Raw genomic sequence first — 22,297 nt, 5'->3', positions numbered from 1 at the left:
CAAGTCCACAGGTTCAAAGAACTAGTCAAGGCAGCAATTTCCTGTGAAATGTATTTTTTATTCTCAACCACATCACCAGGCTCCATAGCACTGGTTATTTTGGGAAGACATGTTTCCAAAACCCTTCTTAATTTGTGCACATAGAAACTTTCTTGAGTTCCATTTTTTGTATCCTACAAATTTATTTTATGCTCCAGAAGTCTAGTGTTCAGTTGTTATCTGAATAGGAAACAATCTGAATGTTTTTCAAAATTCTCAACTGAAATACATTGTGACATAATTCCTTGACTTATTGGCTAAGTTTCAAATAGCACTCTTTGCATTGCTGGTATACCAAAGGGGATGCCTCACTCACAGAATTATTTTCCTTGACGGATCTTGGTTATCTTCAAATTGACCAAGAACTAAAAGTTTTCATCTTCAGCAATATAATTAGAAATACTTGTACAATAACAGCAATGAATAAAGGCTGATAGTTTCTAAAGAAACGGTTTAGGGCTGCGTCGGTGGGGGTAACGAAATAATTTGAATATATCAACAAAGTTGACTGTTAAGTATAATAACATAGTTACTGTTAAGCGATCTGTGTAACAATATGCTGGCTAAAATATAAAACTGCTGCATGTTTCATATGGCTTAATAGTGTAGTAAGGCATCCAGGACAATTTAAACAACATAACACGATAAATTAATGTAGGTTTTGTAAACTTAGTCTTTAGACACAGCCCATTTATTGACTGTAAAGAGAACCCAAACGTTACTGTTCATTGTGCTTTTCCATATTATCTGTATAGTAATAAAGGTTTTTACACTGTGTGGTTGGAACTGATACTTTCTTAGTGGAACAAGATGAGAAATGAGTCCTGAATGTTGTGCATTAATACATGTTTCTTTCACTGCACAAATCCGTCTAGGATTTTACTTCCGGTACAGAAATCTTATACGGTCTTACTACATATTCATTTCCTTAAAAGAAATTTGAGGTTAATGCCCCTTCACGTGAGATTTCGACTCTTTCGAAAACTTGGTAGAAATTTCAGTTCATTGGTCTAAAGAAGACTGTTCATTACAGGTGTGCACTGCTGTCAATTGGCTGTCCATCCCGTCACCTGGTCACCATATTAGAGAATTAAGAACCAAAGTTAGGTCTTTGGTGTAACACGTATGAAATACTGAAAACTTTCACGTGCCAACTTTCTTAACTTGTAAACACGTCTTAATATTCATTCCCGCTAACTCAGCCACAAGATACCGGAAGACATAAGGAAAGGCCAATAACTGAACATGCTCGCTGCTTTCACAAACTTTACAGATCCACTTCCTCTTCCGGTACGCGGCCGCAGCTGCAAGCTCGTCGACGGGTTTTTCCAGGAGAGGGGAGAGAATGCTACCACATTTTGTGCATACATGACCCTAGAAATAGAAAAAACAAAAGTAAACGGTAACCTGCTTGAAAATTTGAACAGAATTGATGACCAGTGAACGAATAACTTAGCTTCAAAAACAGTTTCTTATCATTGCGCAAGTCCTTAAATTCTATCTAAATTCTTTAGTCCATTCCTCATTCCATACGCGACGAATTACTAAACAACGTCAGTTTTACCCTATACAATTGCCATGACCAGTAATGGATCTACACTGACAAGCGCCTGTCAGATTTGAACCGGGAGAATTTACAGGGAAACATTTGTGGAATGGTTTGATCTACACTGTCAAAGAAAACTTATCAGGATGTAATTCTCACCACTGTCCTATCTGAGCAGTTCATGAGCCGATCTTGTAAAAGGTAAGAGGTACCATGTGCGAGCAACGCGTCCCTTTCCATTTCTCCAAACCGAATACCTCCCTGTCTTTTGCGACCCTACAAGATGGAAACATCCCCAATGCTTTTTAAGAAATGTAGAAATGCTAGTAGTTTTTAAGTATAGATTCCGGCAAGCTTGTCGGGAAGAGGGGAAAATTCGAACTTAAAGTGATGGAACGAAAAACATGGCTGAACGGCAATTACGTCCGTGATTTTAAGTGAAACGGGGGGGGGGGGGCAGTTTATTTCTAATGCGATCAGCTTTAAAGTGTAGGAAGCACACAGTCATACTGGATAAGCGACCTTCTCCGTGTCGTAGTTCTTATTACATTTCCTGGAAGAGCTACGTCACAGTTTGTTGATTGAAAAAATTTGAAACTTCACCATCCTCTTATACATTTCTTATAATTCCGGCTCTGACAAGATACCTCTCCCCCGCTTAAGCAATATTTTCCTTTCTAGTATTACCTCTGAGACAGGTTTCAGACTAAAAGATGAAACACGCAATTCACTCGTAACAATACCAGTATCAGCGTACAAGCGTTATCACTTTGACCAAGGAACACACAGTGTCACACAGCAACAACCAATAAAACACCAGCTGAAACCATGTTACACATCGTCCACGGCCAATCAGATGACACGCATAAGTTATGTCATCATATACTGGTAAGTAGAATACCTTGAGTCATGTTGGTAAAGTATGCTGTTACCTGTATTGGCTGATGCGTAAGAATGTCTATAGGACCTGTTGTCCGGACCTGTGTAAAGAGGAATGAATTGAACTGATTGCAACCGAAAAAAAAAACATAATATTGATGCTCTTACACGGTGTAATTCTTACCCAAAAGCCTTACCCAAAAGTCTTATTTGACTTCATCATAAGACCCGTGCGGCCATCCGCGCGCTTTCATTGAAATAACATTTGACACAACGATTTACCGCGATGGCGCGAGTAAATCCGTAAAAAGTCGAAAGGCGAGCTATGGAAAAAGAAAGAGCGACGGTCTCATGATGAATTGCTTAGATGGAACGCCAGTGTCAGACTTTATTTTTTATCAAGACGACCACTAACTAGGCGTGTTTGTGGATCTCAACCAATAAAACACTGGCTAAAATCACGTCACACAACTGTTAGAGCCAATCAGATGACACGCATAATAATTTGTCATCACACACTGGTTGGAAACGTGTTTATGCAAAGTGAGACAAGAATCACTGAAGTATAACGCGGAGGGGTGGGTAGGTAGGGAGTTCATTACCTGATACTTGTCGGCCACCATGTGCCTAAGGCGCTGATAGTAAACAACTCCAAAAAAGATATCTGCTTCAAATTCTCTACCATCGACGCCGCTGTACATCCGCTCTGTGCCATAAAAATTGTAACCAGCTGGAAGATACATGAAGAATTGAACGATAACACAATGAAAACCTACACATTGGCCATTACTTTGTTGTCACTATGTACACGGAACCATGATTACTTCACTTAGCAAGTTGGTGATTTCCAAAAAATTCAAAATACCTTGCCAAATAAATAAATAAATAAATAAATAAAAAAGTACAGAGAAAAAAGAGTTCACAAACATTTTCTTAAGAGATTTCCAAAGTGTGTGGAAGCAGGATCGTCCTCTGAGAAAGTGAATGGTGTGGCATCGTACGCCAATCCATTAAGGCTGGCTGATTTTCCTGCCATACTCTCAATCATCATACCTAACAAAAAAAGGCAAAGCATGGTTTCAACAATTAGAGCAATTTTTGATTAAATATCCAACAGCAAAAGCAAAGTGATTACAACGGCCGATCAGAAGAAAGGAAAATACTCTGGAGAGCGAATGAAAACTCAAATTGAAAACAAGGAAATCGCCAAAAGCGCGGGAAAACGCATGTCACCCAGTTGTCATTGGTGTTAGTTTTATATTTGATTGGTCGAGAGGGTGGCGCGTATTTTCTGGACCAATCACAGAGCAAAGTGAAGCAAAACTGATGCAAATCCGGATCTCTTTCGACACCCAATTGAAACTTGTTTTAAAACTGAATCATGATAATCATGGCTGTTTCTTTGCGGATATACCTATTCGTTAGTGTAACTGCTAACCACCAAGGACAACGGCGAAGTTTATGACAAATTAGCTATTAAAGAGAGCCGATAAAACTTGACGTGGGAAGGTCTACATACCAATTGTCATACGTGAAGGGAAGCCGTGAGGATTGAATATAATATCTGGCGTCATTCCAGACTCTGTGAAGGGCATATTTTCAACAGGCCACTTTTGGCTGAGAAAGGAAAAAAACGAATAGTTTTTAAGGTTTCTCAGTTATCGTGCTAGGAATTTTTATTAATTACTCATTTTTTTCAACAACTGCAGGAAACCTTCCTTAAGGTCAAACGAGGCGAATTCAAGCACAAGATGGTATGCAGTTTAGCCGAGCCTTCGCGATGTAGGTCGATATTTACGACCAAAAGAAAATTTGAACTACTTTTATAATAGAAGTGACGATTCTTGTGTAGCTTATACGGTGTCTAAAGCTGCCAAGGGGTTTTATGAACTTTAGGCGACCACGCCCAGAAAAGGCGCCACAACGCGAAACCGAAAAACGAGAGCATGCTCACGAGCTCAACAGAGAGCGAGGTGTTACAGACGGTGGTATAGCACTAGTCACCGGCTTTTGTCGTTAAACCCTTTCCCCCCGTGAGCTGCAAAGAACTGATTCCATTTATTCTTATAGACCAAGTTTGTACCCACAAATCCCTTTCTGAGCTGCAAAGAACTGATTCCATTTATTCTTATAGACTAAGTTTATACCTACAAATCCCTTTCTGAGCTGCAAAGAACTGATTCTATTTATTCTTATAGACCAAGTTTATACCTACAAATCCCTTTCCCCCCTGAGCTGCAAAGAACTGATTCCATTTATTCTTATAGACCAAGTTTATACCTACAAATCCCTTTCTGTCCATGGCGACTTGAGAACTTGTCTCCAATGATAGGATTTCTCTGAAAATAAAAGTTCACGCGGACCATCACACGTGAATAAGATAGCTTTAAGCAACTTAGCAAAAGAAGTCAAGTGTACCGTCAAATGAGGCCACTAACGAGTACTTATATGTGGTGTGTTTAATCATGCTGCAAAACTTCATACCTGTATTCTCAATTTAATGGAAGCTTTTTGAAGCAAACCTGTTCCATTATCATTCCCCAGAATTTTTACCTGCATACAGGAAAAAGCGAACAAAACTGTTAAAACCAACCTGCTTAACAAATTCGCCAATTGCAATTTGCGCAAAGCTAGAAATTTAAAAAGAGCAGAAAAGATACTGTAAGAGGAACAACTGTACGTACATCTTCAACAATCGCGCTTTCTAAACTGCTGTATTTCTTGATGACTGTTTGTCCAATATTGTCGTCAATGAAACTATAACGTGAAAATAAAATTGGTGGATTAGAAAATACAGCGGCTAATATGAGCTGCATGTTACCTTAATCTATTTCTCAGCTTCATCTTTTTTTAAACAAAAGTTGTTGTAACTCGAAGAGTATAATTTACGTCATCTTTGCCAATAAGTGACTCGCGAGGAAAATGTCACCGACAATGTGCTGGCAACGAAACTTACAAATGACCAGTATCAGACTTGTAATTTTATCAACTTGACAGAGAGCAACAACGTCACATCAGTAACAACCAATAGAACAAGGGTTGAGACCACGTGATGTCTTACCTCCAAGCCAATCAGATGACACGCATAATATGATGTCATCACTTACTAGTCATCTTACAAAAACTGATGGCAAGGTATGAAATTTCAACGATGTCACAAACAACAAAAACAAAATGCTCTTCTTATGAGAGATTCTCTCATATGTCGAGGTAAGTTTAACATGAGATTTTGTGACAATTTAAGTCATTGATTAACAAAAACTGTGGATGCGATACCTGCTCTTGTATATGTTTGTCGCCATTTACAGAACTTAGGTTTGACTAGTTATACATGTCTGACTACTATTACAGGTTTCTAACTAGTTACACAGATTTTTGCTAGTAATACAAGTTTCTTACCAATAATATGGATCTCCTGTTTCTAGCTTAGCTCCAATTGGTGGAAGACCATCAATGTCAAGAAATCCTTGAACTCGTTCATCATCAGGAAGGCACCCTTAAAAAAATTGATTTTTAATAAATAAGGCCGGTAAAAGGCGATCTTTCGTGTGAAAAAATGACGTGGCAACAGATGCTCAAAGCTATACCTCGATTTCCATTTGAAATGGCAAACGGAAATCTCAGACGCTTCTTAACCTTAAAGTTTAACAGGAACACTCAGCAAAAACACCGAATAATACAGATGAAAAAGGGAAATGTCTGCGGAAGTCTGAGGAGGATGTTGATGACAAGAGCTTTGAAAACCAACCAATCACGGGTGTTTAGGACAGCTTTGCGTCAAATAACAAAACAAAGCAAAACAAAACCAAATAAAAAAAACAGAGACATGACATTCGATAAAGAAGGCTGCTTGGCAAGTTTATTTGAACAATTATGTGAAGGTGACTCACCAAATCTGACGCTTGAACCTTTGTAATTGTTTCCTGAAGCTTTCATAAGATCAATTATCTGTTAAAACATAAATAAATAGCTCACGAATACGAATTCACAACCCTCGGTTATAAAATAATAAAAGACTGATGAAGCACAAACGTTTTGGCACAAACCTCATTCTTGATAACAGAACCATGGGCAAATCCACGCTCATAAGATGATTTATTGAGTATCATGGCATCTTCCATATCGTAACCCTTTAAAACATAACATAATTACATGGTAAAAGGATAAATGGGATAAACAGTTGATTCTGAACGATCAACTGTTCGTTGTGCTCTGAACAATGGTGAAACTACGATACGGTGGAAATATAATTTTTATCTGTTTTCATCTAAAACATTATCACCTGATTGTACTAACCGTGTAGGAGATAACAGCCACCACAGCATTTGTTCCAAGGGCGTAGTTGTCGATAGATAACTCCTCATGAGCAACTGGCCTCACCAAAGGACTCTGTGGAGTCTAATACATAGGAATAAACACAATTTTCTTTTAGTTTAACCGAGTTATTCCCAAGAAGAGTTCGCTTACGGCCATTTTCCTTCAAAAGCAGAGGTTTCGCTATTGCCAACCAGAAAAAAAGGCTTAATGTAATGAGAAGTTTGGATCGATAACCAACTGCTGCTCTGGGCGAGAAGAAAGAGGACTGGATGCAAAAGAACGGCGAAAGTCGGGTCCAAGAAGAAGACGAGCGTTTTTCAATGGAGCATTCTAAAAGTAAAAGAAAAGTCATCACAACAGCCAATCAGAGGAAAGGAAATACCCTAGGGAGCCAATGAAAACTCAAAAGAAAAACTAGCCAACCATCTAGAGCGCGGAAAAACGCGGGTGATCATGTCATGATTGAGTTCAGTTTTGCATCTGATTGTTGAGAGAGTCGCGCAAGTTTCTTGGAAAAGAAAGAAAAGAAAAAACAAAGCAATCTCGGGTTTTAGGGTTCGACATTCCATTGAAAACTGCTCTAAAGAAAAAAACAATCAAACTGCCTGCGCTGGAAAACGCGTGGTTTTATACTATTTATTGCCTGATTGGCTCTGATGAAAACAAATTCTTGAAATACCTGTATCCTGTATAGTTTGGTATCACTTCGATACTTCAATGCTTGCACTGGTGTTCCCATTGTTTGCTTCCCCATCTAGGGAACAAAAAAGAGAGTAAAGGATAAATCAGTGAACTATGTACGAATTCTATGTCTCGTTGGTAGCGTCTCCTCACGGGCTAAGTCATTTGCTTTGTCTTCCATATAATTCTTTCCAAAAAAACAAAGCAGATGAACTAAAACCACGCTAAACGGCTCTGAATAGGACACTTCGGAATTACCTTAGGCTTCTCTTCCAAAGCGAGTCCTGGTGTTCCTTTTATACAATACACAAGTCTCAATTAACATGGAAAGTTATTAACTCACTTATGTATGAACGGTTGAGCACCAGGCCTCGTTTTGAAAAAGAAGTCAAAAGTAATTTGGAAATGGCCTGATAGCCCAGAAAAAATCCCAAAGGACGCAAAGGAACAAAACAAAAGCGAGGTAAATTTGTTTTAGTTAGAAGTTACTTTAGATTTTTAGGTTACAAATGTGAGCGTTTAATCTCATAAAAATCGTTATATTTTGTCCATTGTGCAACATAAACAATCTGCTGCATAGTTACGGAGGCTTCATTGTGCAAGCTTTTGTTTTTTGTTTTGTTTTGTTTTGTTTTTTTTGCTTTTGTTTTTTGTTTTTGTTTTTTTCGTTTGTAGTAAATCAGGCATAACACCATCAGATACGTAGGGTAGAATGATGTCTTTCTTGGCCCACCCTGTCCAAGGTGGAGATCACAAGCCAAAAGTCCATCAAACCATTTCCGTTTCACTTACCTGACATTGGTACATGTTACGGGGGCTTTGGTTGAAATCAGAAAACGGTGTTAAACTCGCAATAGCACTCAACATGCTGCCTGGTTTCAGTTCAAGATGCGTGGTTTCCTGTGCATTCAAAAGAAGGAACATATTTAAAACAGATTCATCAAGCTACAAAAATAAAAATAAAAATTTGTGCAACAGATGCAGTGATATTTGGAATGGAAAATAATAGTAGTAAAACGTTTAAAAATTTTAATATGTGTCAGATACCAAAATTTTACCCATGACATGATTGCATATTATTACTCAAAAGATGTGTGATGTGTAACTGCAAGTGAAGGGAAGGGGGGGGGGGGGGGGGCTGTAAAAAATTCCTAGATCTGCCCTGTTGGTTAATATTCACTGGCTATTACATCAAAAGTTCAAGGAGCTTGGAAGGGGCAAAACGCTTCATAATACAACAAACAATAGGTTAAAGTGTGCTAGCCTACTGAGATTTAACATACATACCACCTCATATGCTTCTTCTCTAACAACCGCAATATTCATATACACCTAAAATGCACAAATGATTGTTAGCTACGGTTGTACCAAAACATTCAGAGCTTTCTGATAGCTTCTATTAAAATGAATGAGATAAATAAACCAAAAAAAGTAGAAAATATCCTGAAAGAGATGATTTGCTCTTTACAATTACTACATAAGTGATATAAAATTGAACAGGAGACAAACCTGTTCAAAAGTTCCAATCATTTCCACTTTATTTGCCGCCAGGTTAAGGACAGGCCTCATAAAGCGAGCTGGGGTGGAGAAGATATACAGGCCTGGATATTGGCTTGCTGCTTTTGTAATGGGCACAAGACAAATCTCCAACATCTGAGGAATCTGACAGGAAAGAAACATAATGCACTCAAAATCAGGATTGATATCACAAACGGCCCAGGGGTTTCATAAATTTTTTACAGGAGGGCACCAGAATGTGAAATCCAAGTAGAAAATCTGCAAGGCCCAAGGAGCTCTGCTAAACTGGGGGCACAACTATTTAAAACATGACGAGGCAGTTGGGCAAAGTTCTGTTCACAGTTGGTCAATTTGCCCATTGCCCAGCTCTGAATGAAACCTCTGCAAAATATAATGCTGATGGCATGGGCTAGGCATCATTGAAATCTGGTTTGGTTTTCCACATTTTACGATTAGTTCTTCTTGATAGTCATCCTCACTTCATAATTAAAACTTTCTCACTGTGTTTACTCTGTCTCCTGGGTTCAACAGGTCCACAGTGTTACCAGTGAGACACAGAAAGTATAAGCTACCAGTACATTGTTTTCCAGATTTAACACAGAAAAAAAAAAAAAAAAAACAGGCTAAACAGTCTCCATTTTGTGAACATCCAAGGCTGCAAATAACTAACGGGCACTCGCCGGTCACGTTGTCCGGTCAAACATGCTTTTGCTTGGACACTACCCGTTTTTGGCCGGTCAAATTTTAACAGTCCGAACTCTTGCGATAGTGAACCTAGATTGCACAGTAATCCTTTTACAACTAAAAAACAACTGAATCCAAGTCGGTCTGGCAATAAAAATTACAAGTCAATCATTTTTAATTACTACTCTTTACTGCAGAAGCAGCCTTGCATTGAGTACGTGGAACGGTTACGCAAGATACAACCGCAATTGTCCGTTTTACTTTACATCTGGCAAAATCACTTATAATTAAATATTACACTCAGAGCCCTTTTTTTTTTAAAGTTACAGTTGTGAATTTTTGTTAGAGCAAAAGAGTGGTTGGATTCTCCAGGTTTTTGGCCTTTTGCTCGCTTTTTGCACTTTTTGCAACAAATGCTACTTGGAGTATTCTCGATGCAAAAAGATTATTCCGATCATTCAATCGACCAAACAATCAATCACTTTATTTAAGAGTAAATGATGGTATCTAGCCAAACGTAAAACCCTCTACTAACTAGGAACACTTAAATAAAGTAAATAAAATAACGGAAGACACGATGATTTGCAGTCGCAACAGGACTTGCTGACATCGCGGAAATTTGCGCCTGCCGGGAATTTCTCGACCACTAATTTGTCTACTTTTATATTGTTTTTTTTTTCTTTTGGAAACATGACTGTGTCCCTTGTGATTAGCAAACAGTTAAAAATTAAAATTTCTTTGAACGAGTCGGTAAAGGACCGGACAAGATGTCCGGCAAACCAAGGATTTGTCCGGTCAGTACACAATTTTGACAACACATTGTCCGTTGACCGGCCGTTATTTGCAGCCCTGACATCACTGTTTCACTATGTACCTCCTCTTGTCCAAGTACTTTTAACATGCGCAGTCTGTTGGCAAGTGATGGTGCAAGATCCATATCAACTCTACCAATCACCCTGCCGTCTAACACAACCATGTAACAAGACTTCATATCAGCAGTTGCAGGGGCATCAATCAGTGTCATACCCAATGAACATAACAGCCTGGGAAGGTGGGAAGTCTGTGGAACATCATTCACGACCTGTAAGACATAGGAAACCTGTTTTAAAACTAGCAACATTCTTGGGAGTTACCTATGTAACACTTCAACTGAACCATGCTGTAGTGTAATCTTTGTGGGTAAATATTTGCAGCTGCATAAGAATATCAGCTAAGATAATATCCTCATTCACTGAATAGAGCTGATTTTAAATGTGGAGTGATCTCTCACCCTTCAAATCCCAGGTTCTGATAGTTAATTCTCAACTCTAACTACACATTTTCATGTGAATTAGTTACAAGAATTTGTTGTTAGATCAGGATAACAACTTCCATCTTACAAGTTTGAGTATTCTCAGGACCTGTTTGCTAGATATTGTATGGATAATATAGGGAGAATTAGCATTTTCATCACTTCTGGGATTTAAAAGGCTAACCAATTTTTGAAGATGTCTGATGAATCCAGAGTCTTGAAAATTGCACACAGACACGTACACAAAGAGCAAAGCAGATACAACTTACTTTAACCACATTTGAGAAATTTAAGTAATTACAAAGTTTACCTGACATGATGCTGCCAAATGGTTCAAAAGACCACATGGTGCCCCATCAGGAGTATGAACTGGACATAGAAACCCTTCAATGCAAAATCAGAAAAAAAAGTGGTCACTGAAAAACTGGAAAGTAACACAGATAAGAGATTCAATTTGAGAAGAGCATACCCCAGGCTTCTGGTAATAACTTCCTCACTGATGTTGTTCTCATCTGAGCAAAGAAGGCACCTCGGTGGACACAACGGAAATGAGACAGAAACCTGTAGAAATTGAGTCGCTCAGCCACCACTGTAAATCCTGATGACTGGAGAATAAAATCAATAAATAATTTTTGTTTCATTATACAGTAAAAACCCGCAAGTAAGAACCTAAAAATTAAGAACCTGTTAGCCTAAAATTTACCATTTATACCCCCTATAAACAAGAACCTATTTAGCCTAAGAAAATTAAAATAGGTTCTTATTTTCTAAAATCAAATAGTACATTACAGGTACACTGAAATTATTTACTGTAATCATAATCAAAGAAAAACCAGATTGCCATTGCTGTAAAACATGATTTTCTTAAGAAAAATGAGTGCAAAATAGTAGTTACAAAGCATACTAAGCAAGTGTAGATCCACACTACTGTATGGTAAATGCAGTGAAGCTAGTAATAATTACAAATTTAAAAGTTTCAGTTAAAGCTTAGTACAGCTAGGCAAAGCATATAATTAGATGTAAATATACAAATTTATATTATTTTATTTCCCTTTTTGTGGGGGGGGGGGGTGGGGTAGGGGTGGTGTAGTGAATAAAATTAATATATATAGGACAATTACCAACTTGTTATGCAGGTGTGTTTTTCTCCAAGAATAAGAACCTGTTTTAAGAACCTAAATAGCCTAAAATTTTGTTAAGTACCATTTATATAAGAACCTGTTTAGGCTAACTCTAAAAAATGTAGGTTCTTACTTGTGGGTTTTTACTGTATAGCCACCATTTGCATAAAAGGCAATTGTACATGCTTGAAATACAATTGAGGGTTACTATCAAGTTTGATTTCCAAAATTTTCATGTGCAGGACACCAAATATAGAAGTATACAAATTATTAATTTTTTAATTTATAGAAAATGAAAGAAAAGATAATTTGAGGTACTTTCAATAGATGCATTGCAGAAATTAAGGTTAGAAAAAATATTTCCATTGGTAAGCCACTTTGTTCGGAAGACTTACTGTAACAATTAATCATCAGCACTGCACAGAGTTGTTTTCTGATGGACTTACACAGCCAATGAAATAGAGGCTGCCCTAATGAATCTTGGGATGAGAATGGTATAGAGGAAAATGAGAGACAGAGGCAGGACATGGGGGGGGGGGGGGGAGGAGGGTGGGGCAGCTTGACTGACTGGCAACCAATAGAAATTAAAGGCATCTTCTTTTTGAGGTCTTATGTGCATAGGCACATAATGAGGACTACCAAATTAATGTTGTAAAAACAAGAAAGAGAGAGTAAAAACTAAATAAACCATGTTTAAGGAGTGACAAGAAAGCAGCTAACCTGCATGACAGCAAGGCCTGTTCTTGACACTAGATTACCAGTAGCAAGGAAGTATTCCATTTGGTGTGAGATGTTTGTGCTGCGTGACATTGCCTGTAATAAACTAGCTGCATATGAAAATGAAAGACAGTGTGCAAGAGGAGTCAAAAAGAAATATAAGCTACAGAACTTCATCAGAGTCACTGCCAGAAAACTCAAAATTACAGTGCTGGTTATTTTATAGTACAAAGTCAAATTTGGTTTTGACCTGTCATCAAGAGGGCAATTTTTAGGCTAAACATTACTTTGGGGGGATTTTCTTAAAGTGGGAAGAAAAAGTGAAGGAAACAAAACAAAAATGGTCAAACTGTGGCCAAAGTTGTAAGAAGTTTAAGTTAAAAGTTTCTACAGAGTTCTTACACTTTTCATATCCGAACATGTCAGGATGAAAACTGCATCCACTGTAAGTACCTCACAAATCCTTAGAGGGACAATGGTAGATACTTACAGCCCGCATGGTTTCCACACTGTTTTGTCACTAAAATTCCTTTTCTGCAACTAATTTTGCAAAAAGCAATTCCTCTAATTTTAAATTTTCTTTATAAACTATGAACCAGCAGAGATTTCAAGTTCCTAATTATTACTTTTTTTCAAGACCTTTTCTATCCCCTCTGCAATTCTGAGCATGGAAAAATTAATGCAGTATTGCCCTATTCACTCCTTACCTGTATTCAAACTATAACTTTGTTTCTTTGTCATATCCTTTTCAATAGTAAACCGCACATTATACAGCCAGCTCTCTAGCTTTTCCTGCAGACAAACATGTAGACATGTTGCTATTCCATCTTCATTGTCACTAAATGTTATACTTGTACATGAAATAGCAACTGAGCCACTACCTGACCCTAACATTAGTATGCATATTCTCCATATTGTCATTTAAACATTTCCTGAAGTGCTGATAAGGAGAGAATCTTTAGTTGGTGATCAATTGCTATATTCTTGTGACTTTAATGTTTGATTCAGGGGTGATATTGTAAGGAGAAATTAGATGCTAGTCCCTCTTAGGGGATAAGTAGTCCCTACAACTAGAAGAGACCTTGTTCTAGATCCTAGAATTAAAATACTAAGGAAAGCCAATCATTAAAGGGGAACTGAAGCCTTAAATTGGTACTTTTTCTGCATTAATTTCTAGTGAGCTTTAGAAGAGTAAGTTAAAATCTTAGTGGTTAATTTCGTTTACTTCTTGTTTTTTATGAGAAAATTTGATTTGAATTCACCTTTTTCCCCCTCTTGCGGCTGTAAGACCGTAGGCTCAAAAATGATTGTTGGAACTAACTTGGGAAGGCCTCATATCATATTTTGTTTTCAAATTTGATTCCCAATACAAGCCACGCAACCTCAATAATTCCATAACCATACTGAAGTTCTGAAAGAAGAGAAAAGGCTTATTATTTTTCTTCCCCACCAGTGACATAATAGTGAGCTAAAATAACTGCTGATATCGTTTTTCTTAGCCACCATACTACAAGGTCAAAATATGACATAAAACTATTTTTTTGAGATGAAGTTGGGCCCAATGACTGAATAAAACTTTTGAACATTGACATTTGAGCTATCTGCAATTTAAAAATGATTCAATTTTAGGCTTCAGTTCCCCTTTAAGCTATACACTTTGCAAATGATTAGTAACGAAGAAAAACAAAACATCATCTATGAAAAAATATTAAATTACTTTTACTCAGACAGTAGTCCGTGTAGTCTAACCAAAACAATTACTAACACTAATACCGTAACAAGGAGAGCCCTGTCACAGTTCCAAGATAAAATTTTTTAAGTATCGTTCACCTTTTAATATTGCACCAGTTTTCACTTGACACAAGAGAAACTGGAATCACTGAATGATTCAGATCTCGTTTTAATACAATATATAACCTTGTAGATAGCAAACTACATTTGTAGATTTTCTTCCAAACCAAAACAAAGTTGTCATGCAGCACATCACCTTTAAGATCATAAGATACAAATGTCCACCGAGAAGTACTTCTTGCATCATTGGATTATCTGAAGTTTCTTTTGCACACTTTTCAAAAGCAAATGCATACAGCTTTCTTGCCATGAAACTGCAAAACAAAGGGTTCAAAGGAATTCAAAAAGGAAATTACATCACATTTTAAGTTCACAATAAATGCAATGTGAAAAACAGGGAAACAAATTTCTTTCAAACAGAAGTCGATTATACTTACATCAATAAATTAAACTTATCTACATCTCCATTCAGGTGAACACAAACACAGTTTCTGGGGATTAAAATGACATCACTCAAATTAAGCACACACAACAGATTTGTAACATAACCGCTCCAAAAATAATTATATTTCAGGTGTATTGACTTTCTGAAATACTGATTGATTCTTGGTTTATCCTCAAAAGCCCTTGCACATGAACACTTGCAGTCGGAAGGACAACAAAAGGAAAACCAAAAACGTCTTGGTAATATTGGCAGGATAACTCTTCAAACAGGACATAATGCTAAAAATCTACTGAGTTAAGCAATAACCACTGCCTGTTGTATCACTTGCCATATACTATTAGATTAGAAACCTTATTTCTTAGTTAACAGACTGTTAACTTCAGCTGCAACAACAAATTAACAATATTCAAGTTTTTTCAGTCACATCTGAAAACACCATGACTTTCAATAGCCTTTTTCTTAAATATTCTGACGTTTTCAACAACTGCCTAGTATATCTTGTGCCCATATAAATTTCACACAAGCAACTAACACAACAAAAAAAAACCACTCACTGGAGAACATATTGAGCTACAGCTTCATCAGAGTACCAGTCTGGAAACCTTCTTGCGATTCTGAATCTTTCACCTATTTTTACATAAAACAAACAACAATTAACAAATGGTAAACACCACAGCGTACACTATTGAGTTATGGATGCACGCGGGAGGTTGCTAAGCACGAAAGAAGCGTAAGAGTCGCTCGAGGCGACAGCCGAGAGCGACTCTAGCTTCTTGAGTGCTTAGCAAACCTCCCAAGTGCATCCATAACTCAATAGTGTACGCTGTGGTGTTTACCATTTGTTTTATAACATAACATTGATACATTGTAGCTAAAGAGTTCCCGTTTATTTAACAAATCTTACGCGACCAGAAAAAACAAGCGCGCGCGGAAAAATAGTCTTTGCATTTGCTCACGTCAGCAGCGTACACCCATGGGCAAATGGGGAATGCTAAATTGACCAATCAGAGCGCGCGCTTTACTTTGGTTATGTTATAAATAAGGGTGGCAAGCTTTGGAATGTGGGTGCAAACCACAGGGGTTAGGTTAGTCACTGATATAAAAATGACAACTTATTATGCTTAGTTACTGTTAGTATTCTTTTATTTTACTTATCATTCATATGTTGCACATAAAGCTGTATTTTGTGAAGGGTAAAATGAAAACCCAAACCATGCTTAGATGTAGGCGCTGCTTAATTGGGAGTTCTCCATCTCCAGGAGGCATAGAAGGGAATTATGGTTTTATTTTCGATAATCATTGATATATTTTCATTACACATATAAATTCAATAAATATATCTTATTAACCAAGTGTGAGGGCCGTACTGGGAGAATATTGGCCCGAGGTCTTGACAGTTTGGACTGAGCGCAGCGAGGTCCGTACAAAAAAGACTGAGGGCCGATATTCTTCCAGTACGGTCCCGAGCAAGCTTGGTTAATAAGAGATTTATTATACGACTGAAGTTCAAAGGAACACAAGTGCGGTATCATTCGGGACCATTCGGGACAGTGCCTGGTCCAATACTTAGAGAATATTGGACCGGCAATAGAGCATTTTGATTGGTTGATTTTAGTTATTGGCCCTCTGACTGCCCAAGTCGTGTAATAAGATTGTTTCTTACCAATAAATTTGAGTATCTTTTGTTGGGTAGTAGCTCCCTCTGATTGGGCTGATCTGAGCATTGTGGCTATGCAGCTTTAAAGAGAGCAGAGAAAATGTGAGGAAGAACAAAGATAAAAAAACAAATTTAGATAACTACCAACAAATAGTCATAAAGAGACTGGATACAAAGTTGAAATTTTATCTCGACATAATTATAAAAAACAGCTTAATATTTCTAGATGTTGAAACCAAGCTTGATCAGTGATGGATAGATCTCAGTAAAACAAACATACTTACTCTTTAAGGAAGCTGTTCTCTTCCTCTCCTGCCACGAGATGATGGTAGATTTGTTGATCTGTTGTTTTAACCAAGGCCTTTCATAAGAAAGAAAAAAGAAAAAGAAAAGAAAAAAAATCATTTACTGTTTAAAATCAACTCCTTTGCTAAAGATGCATAACCAACAACATGATACATATTGGAATATGTTAAACATTATGGGCAGGTTATTTAAACAAGGTCTAACCTAAACCAAAGTTTTACACCTCCACCAGAAGGCTGATTTAACTAAACAAATGTCCTTCCACTGTTGGCTTTTGGCCCTCCTTGACACTGTTCACAAAAATTAGTTTTCAAATCTAGATTGAAGATGGCTTAAAAGGTGGTTTTGTTAAACAACAGCTAAACTTTGTTTAAATAACCAGCCCTATAAGTACAACTTACTTTGAGAATGAAAACCAGTGGAACATAGAATACTTCTTTTTCAAGGGTAATGGCTACCATTATACTTCCATCAGACAGATAATGAAGAATCATACTCTAAAAGACAATGAAAAAAGTACCAGGTATAAAAACAATGATCAGCTCTTGAACACTGCAAATGTTGGCAACTCCCTTAACCCATTAACCAATTAACCAATAGCTGCAGCTTTTGTGAAAAACTGTTTTGAAGCTAGTTGAGCAGATTTTGGATCACTGTTGTGGTTTTAAAAGCTCAAACTTACCACAAACCCATTCACAGCTTGTACACTCGATGGCCTTTCGATCCAAATACAAAATGGCGGCCTGAAAATCTCGGGCAGGCGCAGAAAGCAAAATTTCGACATTGCTTTTGGGTTGAAAAGTAATGCCCCACTTACGACTTTTACTTTTCTCTCTTTCTTATGCCCTTTTTTTTCCCCTTTCTTTGCCTGAAGTTTCTCCTCACTTGCTGGAAATTTAGTAGGCTTCATTTTGGTGTAGAGATTTTTTAGGAAACTACTCATTATTTTCAAACCACATGCTCAGAAAGGTAGGTGGGTAATGGAAAAAGATTTTCATGCAGATTTTCAGGTCAAAGTTACGTGGTTTTTTTGGCTAATTCTCCAATCTCCTTCACTCAATTGCCCTCATTCTGGTATCGTTTATAAGATATTTTCAACCTGTTTAAGTACGTGCTCAAAGTCGTGCTCTAGGGTTAAAAGTGATGATGTCACAAGACGTAGAAAGGGTGTGGTTCCACATGGGCGCTTACGGGCTCACTGGATGTCAATAGGTTAACCCTAACCCTAAAAGATACCCTAACCCTAACTTTTTCACCTGATTTTACATTAAATAGACCTATTGATTGTTTAATGCTGAAAAGTGGATTTTTCCGAAAAAACTTGGTTCTTTGTTAAAAAGACAATAAAAATTGGACTTCACCCTGCCATTTAAAGAAATCTTCCTAAGATACATTTAGGTTTTCTAATTTGTAATACCAATCCTTAGTGCCAGCACATATTCTTGAATGCATCTTTCTTGTAGAGTTCACACTAATACCACCATAGGGATTGGGGGTATCTATTGACTGAGAGGGAGCGCTGGACTGGAAAATATTTAGCTCGAGGTCATAATGTATGGACTGAGCACAGCGAGACCAAGAACCAAATATTATCCTGTCTAGCCCAGCCAAACTCAGTCAATACACATTTTATCATATGATCATTGAGTGTTAAAAATTTCAACCTAAATAAGATGTAATAGATGGGCGCAACACAGCCACACAAAGGAAAAAAAAAAAATTCTGCAATTAAAATTTTTCCTTTATTTCTTGAAGTCAGAACAAGAAATTCCCAATTTCTTAAAAAGCACGACTTCTTTTTCTCATTTCTGTTTTCCTTTTAAGTTTTTGCAACAAAGCGATGTGAGGGCAGGGCCAGACAACTTTTCCTGGCCTGTTTCTTGAAAGTTTCGGTAACTTAATGGGCCTATAAAGCTGTTCTGTTTTCATTCAAGATGGGGATTTCAAAAGTTTTGAAAATAATACAATAAAACTATCACCTAAAGAAACAAAATGGACTGACTTGGGTGCCAGAACCTGCTTTTCTCTCCTTTAAATTTCTGGACCCCTGCTCAGGTCAACCTGTCTGGCCCTACAATGTGTCAGCTTTAACAAAGGTTTTCTATAGGATCTCCCGAGTGGGACCAAGTGGGTCATGTGATAATACACATTATGCGAGGCACAGCTTTTTACCGCAGCTGAGTGGTCCTTCCTGACTGATCTCATCTGGACACCATATTCTGTGTACATAGCACCCTTTCCTTTCCATGTTGGTCTTTGAACAGCTAATGGCTACAAAAATAAAAAATAAAAAAATAAAAAAGTGACATTGAAAATGTCTTCAGAGTATAGTTTATATGGTTATATTTCATTATTAATGAGCAGTTCTCTAAGTAGTCTCTGCTATATATGTTTTATTTGTTTTAAATTAAAGAAAAATAAAAAATAGTTTACAGGCACACAAGAAATAAACCAGGGGATTAATAGATTTTGTTAGTTAAATCCTAATCTAATTTCTCTTTACAGTAACATCCCCAAATCACACATTAAGGTCACAAGAATAAAGGAAAAGATAGCTAACTTAAAAGAAGCTCTGGATTGTTAAACAAATTCTCCTTGTCAGCATCTTAGGAAATGTATAGAGAACAGTATGGAGAATATGCATCCTGACATTAGGCTGTAAAGGGTTAACAGGCATCAGCAGCTGCAGAGAACTTACAAAGTTTCTTCTGGGGAGGATGAGCATTCTTACAAGTTTTTCAAGTCCATTGACAATGAAATAACCTCCAGCTTCCTACAAAAATAGAAAACAAAACTCTGACATTGTTGAATATGAGATACTGGTCTCTATCACAACAAGAACATCTTCAGCTTTACTCAAAATCAAAGGCTTGGCAACTAAATACAACGCTGTAAAGTGGTCTATTCTACCTCTGCTTCCTCATGCTTGTGAACCAATTCCTGAGGTGAAAGCTTTGCTAAGGAACAGTTTTTAGACTGAAAGGAATGACAACAATATCAGCAATCAGGAAGATTTTCTTACGGTTTTAAAATCATACTAAGTCAGAAATAAACATTTTTTTCTTAACAAAGTTTTAAGGGAAACTACTGACTCATTTCATTTAGCAGATCAAAGCAAAGTTGTTTGAAGGCAAACTGAGATGACAGGATTCTCTTAATTTAGCATGGCAATAAAATAAAAATACGATCATTAAATTCAGGTTGATCATCAACTTTACTCTGATTGTCCACTAACTAAATGCATTCTAACACCAGATATTTGTTGATCTGGAATAAAATAACCTTTTCAGCAAAATCCTATTAAAGACAGAAACTTGTATTTATATGCAATGAAAGGCAACCTAAAAACTGGTGTATAGTTAATTTAATGGAGGGTAACACATAATAACAGTTGTTTCTACAATAAAGGTGAAAAGATTTAACCGCCGCCTGGTTAGCTCAATTGGGAGAGCGCCGGACTGCTGTGCGGGAGGTCGAGAGTTCAATACCGGCCGGACCAACACTCAGGGTCTTAAAATTAACTGAGAAGAATATGCTTCCTTTCTTTAACATCAAGAAATGGTTAGATATTCTAGTCTTCTCGGATAGGGACGAATAAATGGAGGTCCCGTCTCCTGCAGGGTTAGGGGCAGGAGACGTTAATTTCCCACGCACGAGATTACTGTGTGATGGATGTCCTCCCCTGGGGTGGGTTGGGTGGGTATACAGCACTTTGGACAATTAGTGGATTTTAGCGCTATATAAATACAATTATTATTATTATTATTATTATTATTATTATTATTATTATTATTATTAAAAGATAACACCTTACCTTGACCATCATAGGTATACTGGCTATAACCTTGGAAACACTTCCTTGCAGCTTGTTATTAATTTTCCATTGCAGAGTGACCTGTAGTTTTGCTTTGTATGTGATCCCACGCTCCCTGCACTAAGATCAAACAAAGTAATGTAAAAAAAATTAGAATATAACTGTCTATGACATGAAATGCTAAATATAGCTTACAATGAACTTAGTTACCAGAGGGAAAAAAAAGGATACTGTTGATTCCATGCATGCTGTTATGTGCTGGCTGAGTTTGGTGCAGAATCTCCTCTTGGATTTCAGTTTTTTTTCAATGCCTACATTCTCTCAATCCACATTTGTTTTGAAAACAGTGGATGCAGAGACACCATACAGATACCTATTTAAAAAATTCAAACTATTTATTCATTTACCTCAGAAGGAAACAACTTCATCTGTGATGCATGCAAGTTGTTTTCTGATACTGTAGGAACTCCAACTGAAGCATCCTGAAATCATAAGCACTTCACTGCACTTGACACAAAGCAACACTGGTTGTAAGGGAGTGCAGCAGAGACATAGCAATTTTAAATGTAAGATCTTGACCTACACTTTAAAATAGTTTGCACTGAAACAATTTTTTCAAATTTTTAGTGAAAAATACAGGCTTAAAAATGAACAGAACTCTTAGTAGTTTGTCATATAAAAAGTGCTCTCATCTTTGACAGGCTCAGTCCTGAATCAGTCTGATACCTAAGGGTAGGGGGTGGCTGAAATGGGTCAAGTCACTAAATCAGCCAATCAGTTGGTAGAAAATGACTTCATCAGTTGGTTTATAAGCTTTAATAAACCGTTCATGGAATGAGTTGATTATTACAGTCAAACATGCTCTTATGCAATTTGTTCATCAGTCAGTAGAACAACCTGTTGTCCAATCGATCGAATCACTTGATAATGAGGCCGCTGAAACATAAACTTTGAAACTTGAGATAACTTACGGTGAAGTATATCGTGGCTCTTTGTCCATCTGCAAGCAAGAACTCTTGAGGATGTATGGCCTTCAAAAATAATGAAAAGTTTAAAATACTGCGAATTAAAGATGCAAAACTGTTATAAAAAGTCTGGATGAAAATGCTTAGTAAAGAGAGTTTCTTACCTGAGCTGCTAGGGAAAGCCCTTCTTCCAGCATAAAGTTGAACGACTGTATGTGCGGGTTGACAAGACCCTGTAGTATCTGGAGAATGAAATAATTCGCCAAAAAAAAACTTTTATTGCCAAGGTTAGAAATGAATTGAGAAAAATTAATTGATCAGTACCTCATTTTGTTGTTTTGACAATTTACCAAAGTTGCCAGAGTTTAAATTCTTCAAGTTTGGAACAGCGCTGTTTTGGTCCTGAACAGTCGCCATTTTAAAGTATGCACGTGTTTCTTACCCCTCTCCCCCAGGTATTCAATGCCACACTTTCCTCTTCCAGCGTGAATTCACTTTATTCATTTAAGAACACTTGCCAGATACG

At 37.2% G+C, this 22,297-nt stretch overlaps 1 protein-coding gene across 3 annotated transcripts; it reads right to left on the bottom strand.

The window, feature by feature from the left end:
• Window positions 1-37: 37 nt before the first annotated feature.
• On the bottom strand, window positions 38-22,254 carry LOC111341847 (DNA-directed RNA polymerase I subunit RPA2). Of its 3 annotated transcripts, none has more exons than XM_088741199.1 (36): window positions 22,096-22,253; window positions 21,936-22,013; window positions 21,778-21,837; window positions 21,214-21,288; window positions 20,807-20,926; window positions 19,903-19,968; window positions 19,691-19,765; window positions 19,165-19,263; window positions 17,394-17,489; window positions 16,971-17,047; window positions 16,693-16,766; window positions 15,584-15,656; window positions 15,022-15,075; window positions 14,781-14,898; window positions 13,501-13,585; window positions 12,797-12,903; window positions 11,425-11,560; window positions 11,266-11,339; window positions 10,539-10,745; window positions 8,972-9,124; window positions 8,750-8,794; window positions 8,255-8,407; window positions 7,461-7,535; window positions 6,761-6,862; window positions 6,511-6,594; window positions 6,355-6,412; window positions 5,864-5,960; window positions 5,149-5,221; window positions 4,949-5,017; window positions 4,745-4,803; window positions 3,984-4,081; window positions 3,392-3,517; window positions 3,067-3,194; window positions 2,518-2,565; window positions 1,745-1,861; window positions 38-1,413 (listed from the first exon to the last, which is right to left on the bottom strand). In XM_088741199.1, the coding sequence occupies exons 1-36, from the start codon at window positions 22,186-22,188 to the stop codon at window positions 1,183-1,185; spliced, it is 3,483 nt and encodes a 1,160-aa protein (XP_088597325.1). In that variant the 5' UTR covers window positions 22,189-22,253; the 3' UTR covers window positions 38-1,182. The 3 variants fall into 3 exon arrangements, 2 of the variants coding, with proteins under 2 accessions (XP_088597325.1, XP_088597326.1); XM_088741200.1 differs by having other exon boundaries at window positions 8,255-8,362; XR_015994035.1 differs by lacking the exons at window positions 38-1,413; window positions 1,745-1,861; window positions 2,518-2,565; window positions 3,067-3,194 and having other exon boundaries at window positions 3,482-3,517; window positions 4,749-4,803; window positions 22,096-22,254.
• Window positions 22,255-22,297: the final 43 nt, after the last annotated feature.

The sequence above is a fragment of the Stylophora pistillata genome, chromosome 12 (genome assembly GCF_964205215.1).
Source record: "Stylophora pistillata chromosome 12, jaStyPist1.2, whole genome shotgun sequence".
NCBI lineage: Eukaryota > Metazoa > Cnidaria > Anthozoa > Scleractinia > Pocilloporidae > Stylophora > Stylophora pistillata.
This window is presented reverse-complemented; position numbering and strand designations above follow the sequence as displayed.

Bases quoted from the DNA above. Each gene is read 5' to 3' on its own strand.
- LOC111341847 (XM_088741199.1), bottom strand. From the start codon at position 22,188: ATGGCGACTGTTCAGGACCAAAACAGCGCTGTTCCAAACTTGAAGAAT. The intron at 17,048-17,393 runs GTAAGTTGTACT...TTCTTATGAAAG, and splicing joins CACTGGTTTTCATTCTCAAA to GCCTTGGTTAAAACAACAGA. The intron at 11,340-11,424 runs GTATGCTCTTCT...TTTGCATTGAAG, and splicing joins GTTATTACCAGAAGCCTGGG to GGTTTCTATGTCCAGTTCAT.